Below are 14,970 nucleotides of genomic sequence, written 5' to 3'. Positions count from 1 at the left end.
TTGCTAGGTTCTACATAGCTAGGGTCTGTCATTGATAGGATGTATGGGATTTCAACATTGTCCCATACTAGAATTTCTGGTGGATCAGAATCAGATTTATGGTACAAAATTGATATGAGACAACATTTGGAACTCATATATTTCGCGAACATATTCATTAAGTATTGGTTAGAATGAATTTGTATGTTGGACTTGTTATCAACACAGAAATAGAATAGATTCACCACATAACCATACCTGCAAGGAAACTTATCCATAATTTCATCAACAAGGTCTTTAAAATTGGTGGTGTCTGAATCAACAACTTTGTTAATGGCAAATCATGGCTCGCATAGTTGGACTAATTATCCTGATTTCTACATTGAAACTAGTCTCGATGTCATTCCTACATATGAACATGCATCTCTACAAAGTTTAATCAAATCCTAACAACACCAAACATGGCACTGATGTTATACAATTGAAGGCAGGAAAGGAGAACCCACCTATCTAGAAGACAAGCTGGTCGCTCATCCGCCATCCTTTGAGAAATCGCAGCAAATCACAACAAGTCGGGCCAAATCACACCAAAATTAAAACAAATCGAACAGGCCCTGCTCAAGTCTAGCGGCGTGGCCACAGCGGGCCCTGCGGCCGTCCCCCGCGAGGCATGCAAAGCTCCCCACGCGTTGCGCCTCCCCATGTGGCTAGGCCCCGTGACGCGCCTCCTCGCGCCGTGCGAGACGTGCGAGCCTGCCAGGCACCGCGGCTGCTCCTACACAAGTCACGTGTGCAGGTCCCGCGCGACACGTGGCCTCCCCTGGCTAGGGGCTCGCCCACCCGACACCTGCATCTAGATGCGTAGGGGTGCGCGAGTCTCTTTCCTCCGCCTCCTCCCTCAGTTCCTCTAGAGTTTGTCTTAGGTGGAAACTGGAGAAAGAACAGAAAAGTGGATGGGCAAATGACCAGAGAGAAGAGGCGACGGGCAATACGACAATTTTAGGTCCAGTTGGAAACTTCTCTGTTAGAGTTTGGTTGACGGAAGTGGCACAAAGATAAAAGAAACTTAGAACAAAGGTGCTGAGGAACTTTTCAAAATTTGATAGCATGTATGTAATTTGAAATTTTTATAATGGCACACAAGTAAAAGACTCTTAATTTTTTATACAAGCGAAGAGCATGAGTTTTCAGAAAATTTTAAAATTAAAAACTTATACTAAAATTTGAATAGAAAGACCTCTTCGTGTAGTCTTAAAAGAAGAACCCTCAATTTTTTATTAAAATTAAAAGTCTAATCCGATCGTATTTTCAAAAAAAGGAAGTTATCATATGGTAAAATCTAAATGAAGAGGCCATTTAGTCTTAAAAGAAGAACCCTCAAATTTTCTTTAAATAGAAAGTCTAATGGCATCAAATTTGTATAAAAGAAAAGTTATCATATTTATCTTAAAAATGATTTGAGGGCTCCAACGCTAAGAAATAATTTGAGGCTTCCAGTGCTAAGAAAGTAACTTTGTGCTTCATGATAATACGAAAAAGTAACCGTACAATACATTAATGTTAGAAAAAAATAACTTTTTCCTGATCCGTACCTTTGTTGAGAAAAGTAACTTCTATACTTTGTGAAAGTTAAGAAAAAGTAATATTGTAGTATATGATTTTTTTAAATAGTAACCTTTTAGTTTGTGATAGGAAGTAACTTGCCAATAGTATACATGATACAAATTACTAACTAATTTATATTGTAGATGAAGTAATGTTTTTTTAATAAGTAACTTCACCACTTTGAGCAAAACATACTCATGGCATGGTATATTCGAATTTTGATTTGAATGTATGATTGTAGAACTAATGATGTTTCTAAAGTGGAGATTGATATGCATCATGGCTAACATGCAACATCTGCACGGTGTGGGTGTGTGTGGGGGCGGGGGAGCTCTCCACCTATCGTTATGGGAAGAACCCTCTCTCCCAGTAGCTAGGCTCATAATAGAATCATGTTGTCTCGATAGAGTGCTCTACATACTGTATGTTTATCCTAACTAGGTTCGTACTTGTGCATTGCTACGGGAAAAAATATTTTTCATGAATGTACGCATCAACGACCAAGACAACTATAAGTGGTTAAAAAAGCAATGTCAAAGCAATTTGAACAAGCAGCTGACATAAAAACATCACACTGTTAATCTTGTAGATTATATTGGTGTGGTAATACTAAAAACATGAAATTCCAAAGCTCTTGTGCCATTATTGACATTGTAGGACACATTTCCTTTAGTTGTAATATCCATGCTGCTTATTTCTAGATTGTGCACGTTAAGTCACAAAGATAGTGAACCCAGATCTCTCTTCCTATAATTGCAATTGCATAGTCAAGTTATGTGACCAGAGAAGTGAGAAACTATGATATGATTAAGAAAAACTGAAAGGCATTATAGCGTGTTGCATCAGTTTTAGAATGGCATTGTAGCGAAATCCATTTGTGGGATGGCATTTTAGTAAAAATCCACCTTCGATGATGGCAAAATTGCAAATTTCCCGAGGAGGAGGCAGTGGCGTGGGCGCGGAGTGGGTAGGGGAGCGTGGGCCGATGGTGAAGGAGAAGGGGCGCGACGGGCGCGCGGGGGGTGGATGGTCTATTCGTCGCACTGTGCGATTTGGGGCCGATCCATTGCATCACGGTTTCTTTTTCCTCCGCCCATCCTCGACACAACTATTCTCCGCCCCGACCCCTCATCCTGCGCCCCCGGCTGGCGGCCCTCACCGCCATGGCGCGCCGCCCTACCCACTACCCCCATTGCGCCGTCCACCCGCCCACCACACTGCCACCTTCCACAGTTGTTCTTGCCCCCGCCGCCGGCCACAGCCCACCGGGGGTCCAACCCCGCCCGCCCAGTGACGCTCCAACACCGCCTCACCTCTACTGCCAACCGAATCGCCACCACCATCGGGCCGCCGCCACCGCCTACCTCCTTTAGAGCCAGTGGCTATTAGAGCCCGGCCAACCCTAAATCCTATGATTCGCCACCTCGACAACTACCTCGTCGGCGGCCGATTCCCCACCCCACCTCTCGCCGGTGGCCGCTCCACTCCCTCTCTCGTCCCCTAGGTTGTAGTTCTGCGGCGGCTGGTTGCCCCCTCCCGCGGCGTGGCTGCGGAGGAGGCAGGGGCATGGACCGTGTATTCATGTCCACACAAACAATAGAGTTGTCTGTTAGCAATAGTATAAGTCCAAGTACAGCATCACGTGTCAATTCTCCAACCATTCAGTGTCGCCCCTACAGCTACCAGCATAGCAACCACCCCAGTACCTTTTACTTTTTGCCAGGCGCCGCCGCGCATTGCCATGGCCACACAACTCTACCGGCTGCTACCACTACTCTTCTCCCTCCCATGCTTCGTCCTCTTCCGCCACGGCGCATCGCCGCCGCCTCGCCAGCATGATGCCACTGGAGATGACCCTGCTGGCCACCACCCGGTCGTGCTGCTGCCGGGCAACACGTGCAGCCAGCTCGAGGCCCGCCTCACCGACGCCTACCGGCCGCCGGCGCCGCAATGCGGCGCGGGCAAAGGCAACGGCCGGTGGTTCCGGCTGTGGAAGAACTCGACGGCGATGCAGGACCCCGAACTCGCGCCGTGCCTCTCCGACCAGCTCCGCCTCGTGTACGACCCCGTCGTGCGCGACTTCCGCAACGTGCCGGGCGTGGAGACCCGCGTCCTCGGCTTCGGCTCCACCCGCGGCTTCCTCGCCGACACTCCGGCCAATAAGTAACCCTACACCGTCTCATCTTACACGCCCTCGCATGGCGGAGCGACTTATACCTGCTTTCTTCTATGGCCAGGGATCTCTGCATGGGTAGGCTCGTCGAGGCGCTGGAGAAGGCCGGGTACCGCGACGGCGAGACCCTCTTCGGCGCGCCGTTCGACTTCCGGCAAGCTCCCGCCGCGGCGGGGCAGCCGTGCCGGGCGTTCTCGCAGTTCAGCCGGCGGCTCAGGGCGCTCGTCGAGCACGCCAGCAGGAAGAACGGGGGCAAGCCGGTCGTCGTCATGTCGCACAGCCAGGGCGGCTACTTCGCGCTCGAGTTCCTCAACCGTAGCCCCCTGCCGTGGCGTAGGAGGTACGTCAGGCACTATGTCATGGCCTCCACCGGCCCCGGCGGGTTCCTGATATCGATGCAGCTGCTCGCCTCCGACCCGAGCGCCGCGCTGAGTTCCGGCAGCGCGTTCACCGCGCTGCCGTCGCCGAAGGTGTTCGGCGCCGACGCGCCGCTCGTCGTCACGCGGGCCAGGAACTACACCGAGCAGGACATCCCGGAGTTCCTGACGGCGATCGGATTGCCCCGGCTCGCCGTGACGCTGTACGAGACGCGGGCGCTGCCGGTGCAGCTGAACTTTCGGGCGCCGGTGGTGCCGACGACCTGCATCAATGGCGTCGGCGTGCCGACCATGAAGGAGCTGGTTTACTGGGACGGCAACTTCAGCAAGGCCCCGGAAGTGGTGTACGGCGACGGCGATGATCTTATACTCCTGGAGAGCACGCTGGCCCTTGACACGGTGATCGGCGATGATCCGAGACAGGAGTACTACAGGTCCATCAAGTTAGCCGGCACGTCTCATGCCGGGGTTGTCTCAGATGAAGCAGCCGTGGAGCGTGTCATCAGTGAGATCTTTGGAGTAGTACACGAGTAAATGACTGTGTTTGAGACAGAAACCAATCCTATCTTTTTTTTGTGGCATAGAACAATCCGATCCAATCCATCAGCATCTTGACTCCAAACCAACCTGCTTTAACGGATTCAAACCGTTATCTGAACCATCAGTCCAATGACTTGCATGACTTGGCCGCTGCCTTTGCTGCCAGTAGCCCAGTTGGACAGTTCTGTACGGGGCAATCTAATTTGCGGGCGACTCGTAGGGAGCGAGTGGCCCTCCGCACGGCCAATCTCCGATCAGGTAGTAATTACCGTCCGTGTGTTCTCCATTCCCCTTCACGGATACCTGCAAAGTAAATTAGCTCATCGCTAGAAACGCCAAGCTGGCAACAGCTAATCACCGGCCGGACGTGCTCCCCAAGCGTATTTGAGTTTTTTTTTTCCAACACCCGTATTATTTTCCGTGTATCCCTTTTCTCTTTCTCTTTTGATAAGAAACTATACACACAAAAATTAGATACAAACATTTACATAAACAAATTTTGTCAAAATCGCACATGGTCTAGAGCTTCGGAAAGGAGTCATTTTGCGGGTGGTAAGAGCATCTTCAAGAGTCTTGTAAACCTATTTAGATTTGTAAAAATAAAAAACTATGGGAAAAAACTCAATCCAACAGTATTCCCATCCACCTCTCTTTTCTATCTGGTTTTGTATCCGCTCCTCTCCGCTAGGCATTTTTGCAATGTGCCACCGCTATCCATCTTCTTCCTGGCACGTGCTCATTTTTTCCCGCGGCGCTTCCTTCCTTCGCCAGGCCTCCCGCCGGCGCATCCTCCCTTCGTCGGCATCTTGTCGGAGTCCGGCGAGAAGGCGGCGGTGGCCGCGAGTGGATGCCGGCGTGGAGGCCCCAGCGGGCGCATCAGAGGCCGACGCGGGGCACAGAGCTGAGGCCGCGGCGGGCCTATCCCGTCGGAGTCCGGCGTGGAGGGGGGCCATGGCGGCGAGCGGAGGCCGGCGTGGAGGGCGGTGATCGGAGTCCGGTGTGAGCCCCATTCGCGGGCGAGAGCTCTGTGGCCGCCAGCGAGCGCCGCCGCCGCCGCTCATGGGGAGCTCCGTCGCCGGCCACGTTCGCGAGCAGTGCTGGAGGCGGACCGAGATCGCGCAGCGGTGCTGGAGGTCGATTCGCCAGCGGGAGAGCTCGATTCGCCGCCACCGCCACCCCTCCTTCCCCTGCGAGGCCGCGAGGCGCCGCCGTCGAGCGCCGCCCCCGCCCCAGCCGTCTCGGGCCGCTGCCGAGCGCCGCCCCTGCCCTCACGGGCCGCCGTCGAGAGCTGCCCCGGCCTCCGGTCCCTGCCCCCGCCGTCTCGCTGCGCCGGCCACGGCGCAGGCGAGGGGGACGGCGGCGGTGCGGCGGCTCGCCCATCGGAGGTCCACTGCGGTGCGGCGCAGGCGAGGAGGAGAGGTGGAGAAGAAGATAAGGAAATGAGTATGACATGCAGGGTCCACTGTCTTAGTAACATATGGAGAGTGCAGTTTTAAAGGATCTGTTGGTTTACCCGCTATCTTTTTACAAAGTTTGTAAAATTTTAAATTTAACTAAGATTATACAAGAGATCTTAGAGATGCTCGGCACTAAGATACCCATCTGGCGAGACCCCTAGATCCCAGGGAGCTGTCGCTCAGGGTGACTACTAAACAGGGCAGGTGCAGGTTACGCTAGGTGTCTGAGTTATTTGACATTGATGGGAGAAACTGGGAGAAACCGAGGATTTCATTTGCGTGGCACATGAAGAAGTCCGGCCTCTTCTCTATTAAGAGTGTGTACAACTTAGCTCTCAGGCACAAATTTAGCCAGTAGAGCCAGGCTACTATCTCTGCGCCGGACGGGACAAGGAAACTCTGGTCTCATGTGTGGAGTTGCCGTGTCCCATCTAACGTGAATGTGTTTATCTGGAAGTTGGCCAGGGACATCCTGCCCACTAGACGAGCCAAGTTCAGCAGGAGATTGGAGCCTAGCGATGTCTGTCCTCTCTGTGATCACGAGGCCGAAACTAGCTACCATGCTACAGTGACATGCCCACAGCTGTGGGTCTGCGAATGGCAATGCAGGACTGTTGGCACCTGCCAAAGAAGGTGAAATTCAGTTACAGAGGGCCGGATTGGCTGCTGTTGCTCCTTGATCAGTGCACTAAGGAGGAAAGAGATCTGACCAAGCTGCTGCTAGCCAATCATCAATTAAGTACCGTTATTAGATTCGTCGTGAAAAATTACATCCATCCATAAAGAGATTTTGCAAATAAACTTCATTTAGTACTCCATGCATACAAATTTTTTTTCAGTTTGTGTGTTCCGGAGAAACTAAACACGGCTATGTCAGTCCACAATAATATCACCCCACCAATCTGGCCTAACCGGTATCCTAGAATCGATACATGCCTTGCGTGCTCTACATGCTTCTGTCACGGAAATTGATGCTAGCGATGTCCAAGTTTCCGGCAAAAGTCAGTTTGTGTGTTCCGGAGAAACTAAACACGGCTATGTCAGTCCACAATAATATCACCCCACCAATCTGGCCTAACCGGTATCCTAGAATCGATACATGTCTTGCGTGCTCTACATGCTTCTGTCACGGAAATTGATGCTAGCGATGTCCAAGTTTCCGGCAAAAGGAAGCAGCCTTGTTCACCCAGCCTGGGAACCTCCTCCGGCGGGCTGGATTAAGTTCAATGTCGATGGATTCTACCAGCAGTATTTTTCTCTCACACTAAATCAGTACCACTATCGGCCACTAACAGCAGTACTTTTCTTTCATAACAAATCAGCACCAGCCAGGAGCCACAGCCAAGCGAATAGAGATATGTCCCTCAATCCGGTGCAGCAGGCTTTGGTGTTGTAACAGTCCTAAAATTTACCAAGTAAATCACGCGCTAAAAATTTCATTTCAAAATCTCTTTTCATCGCTCGGCTCAAATCATTCCTAAACCCCTAATCCTTCGAATTTCTTTCCCGGCGATTCGCCGTCCCGACACCCGCATCAGTCACCGTCTTTTTTTCCTGTTTCCCTAGTTTCTCGTGCGTGTCGCTTCTCGTCGACGCCACGACCGGCTCGCGACCGCCGCCGCGAATCCCGTCGGCGCCCCCTCCTTCTTTTCCTCTTTTTCCTCCCTCTCTTCTTTTTCTTTTCTTTTTCTCTTTCCCTTTTTCTTTTTCCTCTTTTCTTTTTCTCTCTCCTTCCTTCCACTGCTTCCTGCTCTGCCCACGCGCGCGACCTATTTCCCTGCCACGCACGCCCTGCTCCCCGCCCACGCGCGTCCCTGTGCGTCCCGGATGCTCGCCGCGTCGCTCGTGCCTGCCCGAGCTATCCCGTCGTCCTGTGGCCGCCTCGCCGCCCGCGCCGCCGCTCCACGACACCACGATAGCTCCAAAACGGCATTAATGGCCGCCGGGATGCCCGCCGGCCGGCCGGCCACCGTGCCCCCTCCCTCCACCGCCTTCCAGCGTCTATAAAAGGGCCCTTCGTGTCGCCGGCGAACTCCACAAGCCGCCCAACTACCACGCGCCCACTCCCCAACCTCCCAGCACTGCCACCACGGCTGCCACAGCCGCCCGCCGCCGGCCCTAGCCACGCCACCGCCTCACGCTGCCCCAGCTCCGAGTAGGTGAGGGAATCAACTCCCCTTGACCCCCTCGTGCTCCTTCCCCTAGACCTAGCCGCCGCCGTGTCCCACAGCGCCGCAGCCCGCGGCCTGCAGGCCCTCGTGGCGCCGCCGCCTCGCTTCGCCCCAGCACGAGCTAGGCAGGGGAATCGAACCCCCTCCTCCTCTCCATTTCCCACCACACCCCGGCCGCCGCCGTGCCCTGGGACGCCGGAATCGGCCACCGCCGGCGCCCCAGACCCCCCTCCCCTGTTCTGTTCGGGAGGGAGGAGGAAGAAGGGCACTTTTGCCCAAAGGCCCCTCCCCTTCACTCTATTCTTTAAAGAGCCCCCTTTTATGTTTTTTTTCCAAATAAACCCCCATGTTCTCCCTAATTAAGAATTAGTCCCTCTGCCATATAGAAATAATTATGAATAGATCCTTACCCTTTCCGAGAATAACCCTGATATTTCCAAATATTATAATCAAGTCCTTTCACTAATTACAAAGAAGTCCCCGAATCCCGGTTTAGCCCTAACCACTCCTTCAACCTATCATTTCATGCGCCAAACATTCTCCGATTGACCTGAAACTTTACCACGCCATTTCTAACATAATTTCGGCCGTACCATTAGGAAACCGCCCAAAAATATCACTCATATCTTCATATCTTAATTGTTTTTGATTCAAGCTCAACGATAAAATCTTTATTTCTTTTTCTTTATTGTGTGCTTGTTTGTGTGCGTCGTAGATCACGGAGTGAATGAGGGAGAACCCGTCGACGAGCAGTACTACGAGCAAGCGAACGAGGACCAGTACCGCGACCCCGAACCTGAAGGACAGTACCTCGATCAGGACTTCTCGGAAGGCTTTGAGAACGGCAAGTTCAATCCCACCCTTTGATGCCTGTTTTGTCACAGTTTTTATAAACACAACCTATTGGCCTATTTCACAAAACTGCATATGTTTTGCCTGCTGAAAACATGGTTTGATAGCCACCCCTTGATTTGTTATAACCATTCCTTGACCACCTAGATTAATGTCTGAATATGATTTATTCTGTTTGGATATTAATCGCTGCTAGAACGCTTAGGACCTCGAACCCGGTACAACTTGTTTTATAAAAGGAAAATGTGTGAGTGTGTGGGAAGGGAAAATGTGAAATTTTCGAAAGATGAGTTAGATGGGATGGATGGAAACTTCTGTGTGAATTGCCGAATGGTGTGCTCGTACCTGTGTGGTTGAGCAAGGAAGGGAGATATCCATCTTATCACAATTAAGGACCGAGTTGATGTGTCATCTTGCCTAGCTCCACTATCGTGCAAACCACTCGACCGTTGTATGCGGCAACGGCTTTGCATAAATCACACTAGTTAGTCTGATAGCCATCAGGAGAGCTGAGAGCAATGGGTAATCAAGGAGAAGGGATAAGCTCTGTGTGACTTATGCCCCGGTTAAAACCTCTGTGGTGGGTCAATGGCCCCTTGGTGGATCCCGTGTTGGTTAGTCAGGTCTAGCTAAGGTGGGTAATGGCTATGTTGGGATCTGCACCGACACTAAGGTGATCGTGCTGTGGTACCCCGCTTGTGGCTAAAGTTGCACACCTCGGCAGAGTTAGAATCTATTCGAATAGCCGTGCCCACGGTACTGGGCGAGTTACGGTTTGGTCACACAACTAGTGTTTCTTCTGCGAATGGATGGGTTGGCGTGAGTTGTTTTGGAAAAGTGTTCGGCAGTTGTGCCATGTGCTACGGCGGATGAGGAGTTTGGTAGCAAATTTAAAACTTGGATCCTGTGTGGATCAACCCTACGTGTTACTCGGTGCGAGAAAGTTGCTTTGAAAATCCTTTTTCTTTCTAATGAACCCCTGCATAAAAATTAACTTTCCGCAAATTAAACCCTAGCCTTATCCTTGATTTATCCTGTGCATTATATTCTGTTTATACCCCCTCTGTGGGTGTGGTTGGACTTGCTGAGTATGTTTGTACTCACCCCTTTCCTAATTTTTACAGATGAAGATCCAGACTTCGTTCCCGAAGACGTTGAGTAGGGGTTCCGTCCTGCACCCAACTCTGCCTGTGGTGTTGGCCCTATTCAGGATGCTTTTGCTGGCGCGATACTCTAAGCCCGAGCTGGATCCCATGTGGGTCGTGCTCTGGTGTATCACCATAGCCTTTTTACTTCTTGTTATTGTCTGTCTCTAGTGTCCACCTCCTCGGAGGATTGTACAGTGATGTACCATCTGATGTAATAAATGTGTATCAGCCTCCTAGGACTAATATTTGTAACACATTTAAGTCTTCTCTTATGAGGGGACGCTTCAGGTGGTATCAGAGCCGTAAGTTGGCTGTCGGACATGACCCCTAGGATCGAGACCCATTTTCCAAGCCTTTCCCATTAGGTCCTTGCTTGTTTAACCACATAGACCATTTTTATGCAAAATTTGTTCACCTTATCTTTGTTTTTCAAATGGCTGAGGAAGGATGGACCCAGGGCCTTTGCCAAGCTGCACCTGGCTTCCCCAGCCACTTGATCAATGCCCTGGAGAGCCTTGGTGTTTCGGAACGCCCAAGGTGCTACAACAGGGAGTACGAGCACCATGATACCCTCCGCTGCAGGGCGATCCTAGTCATCACCAGAAGTAACCGCTACCCCGACATCCAACCATGGCGAGTGATCGCCACGGTGTTTAGGCACCAAGAGACCTATCCCTTGACAGTCAGGAAAGCACTCCGTTATCTGTGCCGGATTTTTGAGGGACACCTCCCCCCCCACACCGATGAGGTTCTTCCCTCCGGCCATCTGAACCCCAGTTTGCGAAGCTCGTATGAGAAGCCTGGAATGGCGCCACCATGAAGAAGACCCCCTGTACCAAGTGGCTACCTACCTGGCCTCCTTAGATCAGTTCTTTGATGAGCAAGCCAGCATTCTGAGGGAGCAGACCCATCGAGCCGAGCAAGCAGAGCTCGCGGTAAGACTGCAATAGATCCGGGCAGCCCAAGCCGAGGCAAGAGCCGCAGCCGCGGTCAGCAGCGAAGTAGTTGCCCAGGAGAGCCTCAGGCAGGCCCGGGACCGGCGTATGCAAGAATGGACTAGAAGTGGAAGGCCAGTCCCGGCAATTGGGGAAAATCATGTCCTACTTGGAACGTCCGTCATAGGATGGGGACCACTCTTGGGAACCCCACAAGCCCCACCCGAGAACCCCGAAGGGTCTACCGCCGCCGTTGAAGGAGAAGCTGCTGCGCAAACCCAGGAAAACAGAAACATAGAGAATGGCGAGCAAGGACTGCTCGTTCCCCTGGAAGCACACTCCGCCCCAGAAGAAGGCTCGCCCCGCGAGTAGCTTGTCCCGAAGCCACCCTAGAAGAAGCCCTAGTCCCTCTAGCTTGAGTTGTACCCTTAATTGTGACCTTTGTACTCGGACGTGTAGTACGCATTTTGGCCTTGTCCCAGTGTGTACCCCCCCTTTGCTGTAATAAAGTTGTTTGTGCATGTTGTGTGCTTGTTGTTTGCTAGTCTGTGTGCTTACCGGCAGGAGGAAGATTCTGCCTTTTCAAAAATATGAATTAAACAACTTAAACATCAATTAATCCTAATCCCAATCTCACAAAGACTCTACCCAATCTACAGATGGCTTCCCGAAGTGGTACGAGGGCCTCCCACAACCGGACCCCTGCAGCCGCTGGCGCGGGAGGACAGCCTAATGGACAGAACCCTCTTCAGAATGAACATGAAGTGAGCCAGAATGGAGGAGGAAACCAAGGAGAAGTGCCACTGCCACCACCTCCACCTTTTGAGGACCTGGCACAGGCAATAAGCAATCAGAACCTCATACTGGAAGCCCTGGCCAATGCCCTCATCAACAAGCGGCCACGAGAGCAGACCATGAATGACAAGCTGACAGCTTTCTTGAGGACCAAGCCACCCACCTTTGCAGGATCCAGCAACCCCTTGGAGGCAGATGACTGGCTGCGTGTGATCCAAAGGAAGCTCGAGCCGTTCGAATGCCAAGACCGAGACAAGGTTCTCCTGGCAGCTCACCAACTCACCGGAACTGCCTTAGCTTGGTGGGAGAATTACTGTGCCGCTGCCGAAGATGCCACCACCATCACTTGGGATGAGTTTGTGAAAGAGTTTCGCCGCTACCATATCCCCGCAGCCACCATGAAGCGCAAGGAGGATGAGTTCCGTGAACTGCAGCAAGGGAGCATGTCTATGGAACAGTACACCTACCAGTTCATGGAGCTTGCCCGCTATGCACCAGAAGAAGTAGATAAGGATGAAAAGAAGTAGGACATGTTCAAGAAGGGATTAAGCCCAGAACTCCAAACCTTACTTATCTCTCAGATATACTCAAACTTCAATAACCTGATGAACATGGCCATCCTCACAGAAAGGGCCAAAGCTGAAGAAAGGAGGGAAAATAAGCACAAGTTCTTGGAAAGCAAGGCCCGCCAGCAGGACCGCTTCCAGAAACCAAGGAACTCCAGCTATACGACACCAAGATCTCAGGCCCCAATGCAGTATAGGACCCAATCACAAGTGACAGGATGCCAGGCCCCTAACACACAATTCAGGAGCCAGAACACCATGAAAGCCCCCGCAGAGCAATGCCAGCCAAGTCACCACCACCAACAACAATGCTAGGGCCTGTTTCAACTGCCGTGAGATAGGGCATTGCATTGCCAACTGCCCCTACACCAAAAACAAGCCTGCTGCATCAGCCTTCTCCAACTCGATGAATGGGCCTAGGCCACCGGTGTCCGGAGCCAACCGTGTTCCCGTCGGCAGCAACAACAAGGGCAACAACAACAGCCAACAGCAGTATGGACGAGCCCGCGTCAACCACATCAACGCGCAGGAGGCTCAGGGAGCACAAGGAGTGGTACTTGGTGAGTTCCTAGTCAGCTCAACTCTGGCAACAGTATTATTTGATTCTGAATCATTACACTCATTCATATCGTCAAGCTTTGTGGAGAAGTATAAAATACCTACAGTACTACTAAAAACACCCCTATTAACCCGGACGCTTGGAGGTGACATCAAGTGTCAACTAGGTTGTTTACGGGTAAAGATCAATTTAAGTGGGGTAGAATTTCTAGCAGACCTAGTAGTACTTAAGTCTAAGGGAATAGACGTGATCCTTGAAATGGACTGGTTAAGCCTAAACAATGGTCTCATAGGTTGTACTGACAAGGTGGTACACCTAACGAACCCAGAAGGAGTACGAGTGACCTATCATACCCGAGGAAGTGGACCAGACCCAATGGTTTTTAGCATGGAAGCTAAGTCCTTGGAAGAAGTCCCAGTAGTAAATGAGTACCCAGATGTTTTCCCTGAAGAACTTCCCGGAATGCCACCGGAAAGGGATATAGAGTTTGTCATCGACCTTGTCCCTGGAACCTCTCCTATAGCTAAGAGACCCTATCGGATGGCAGCCTCTGAATTGGCGGAATTAAAGAAGCAGCTGGAAGAACTACAACGAATTGTCTTCATCAGACCAAGCTCGTCGCCTTGGGGAGCCCCAGTCCTATTTGTCAAGAAGAAGGATGGGAGTATGAGGTTGTGTGTAGATTACCGGGCACTGAACGAAGTTACCATCAAGAATAAGTACCCCCCTCCCCAGGATTGATGACCTTTTCGATCAACTAAAAGGAGCCAAGTACTTCTCCAAGATTGATCTGAGGTCAGGATATTTTCAGCTCAAGATTAGAGAAAGCGACATCCCAAAGATAGCTTTTGTCACTCGTTACGGGCAGTTTGAGTTTACGGTGATGTCTATTGGACTCACCAATGCACCTGCTTATTTCATGAATCTCATGAATAAGGTGTTTATGGACGAGTTAGATAAGTTTGTCGTAGTCTTTATCGACGACATACTTATTTACTCCAAGAGTGTCCAGGAACATGAGCAACATCTGCGGGTAGTACTGGAAAAGCTGAGAGTACATAAGCTATATGCCAAATTCAGAAAGTGTGAATTCTGGCTTGAGAAAGTAGCTTTCCTTGGTCATATTCTGACCGCGGAAGGAGTAGCAGTGGACCCTGAGAAGGTCGAAGCAGTCTCCAACTGGAAGCAACCGACCAATGTTAGTGAAATCAGAAGCTTTCTTGGATTAGCTGGGTATTATCAGAGATTCATTGAAGGATTTTTTCAAGATAGTCCGGCCCATGACAGAGCTGCTCAAGAAGGATAAGAAATTCACCTGGACAGAGTCATGTGAAAGAAGTTTTCAAGAATTGAAGAATAGGTTGACAACCGCCCCAGTGCTGACCTTACCGGATATTCATCGGGATTTTGTCATTTATTGTGATGCATCCCGACAAGGATTAGGATGTGTCCTAATGCAAGACGGGAAGGTAGTAGCTTATGCTTCCCAACAGCTCAGGCCTCATGAGCAGAATTACCCAACACATGATCTAGAGTTTGCAGCCGTAGTGCATGCCCTCAAGATTTGGAGATATTATCTAATTGGAAATAAGTGTGAGATCTACACCGACCATAAGAGTTTGAAGTATATTTTCACCCAGCCAGATTTGAACTTAAGGCAAAGAAGGTGGTTAGAACTGGTTAAGGATTATAATGTGGAAATTCATTACCACCCTGGCAAAGCTAATGTGGTAGCCGATGCCTTAAGTCGGAAATCATATGGACCCAAGGATGCCCATCTGCAGGAAGAAATGGCGCGATTGAATGTGCACAT

The 14,970-nt window shown here is 50.9% G+C and overlaps 1 protein-coding gene across 1 annotated transcript; it reads left to right on the top strand.

Annotated features, from left to right (window-relative positions):
* Nucleotides 1-3,228: 3,228 nt before the first annotated feature.
* LOC120680070 (lecithin-cholesterol acyltransferase-like 1) lies at nt 3,229-4,792 on the top strand. Its single transcript, XM_039961714.1, has 2 exons — nt 3,229-3,747; nt 3,822-4,792. Exons 1-2 carry the CDS (start codon nt 3,326-3,328, stop codon nt 4,666-4,668), a joined length of 1,269 nt encoding a protein of 422 aa, XP_039817648.1. The 5' UTR covers nt 3,229-3,325; the 3' UTR covers nt 4,669-4,792.
* Nucleotides 4,793-14,970: the final 10,178 nt, after the last annotated feature.

The sequence above is a fragment of the Panicum virgatum genome, chromosome 6N (genome assembly GCF_016808335.1).
Source record: "Panicum virgatum strain AP13 chromosome 6N, P.virgatum_v5, whole genome shotgun sequence".
Taxonomy (NCBI): domain Eukaryota; kingdom Viridiplantae; phylum Streptophyta; class Magnoliopsida; order Poales; family Poaceae; genus Panicum; species Panicum virgatum.
Note: the sequence above shows the minus strand (reverse complement) of the source record. Positions and strands in the feature narration are given on the sequence as shown.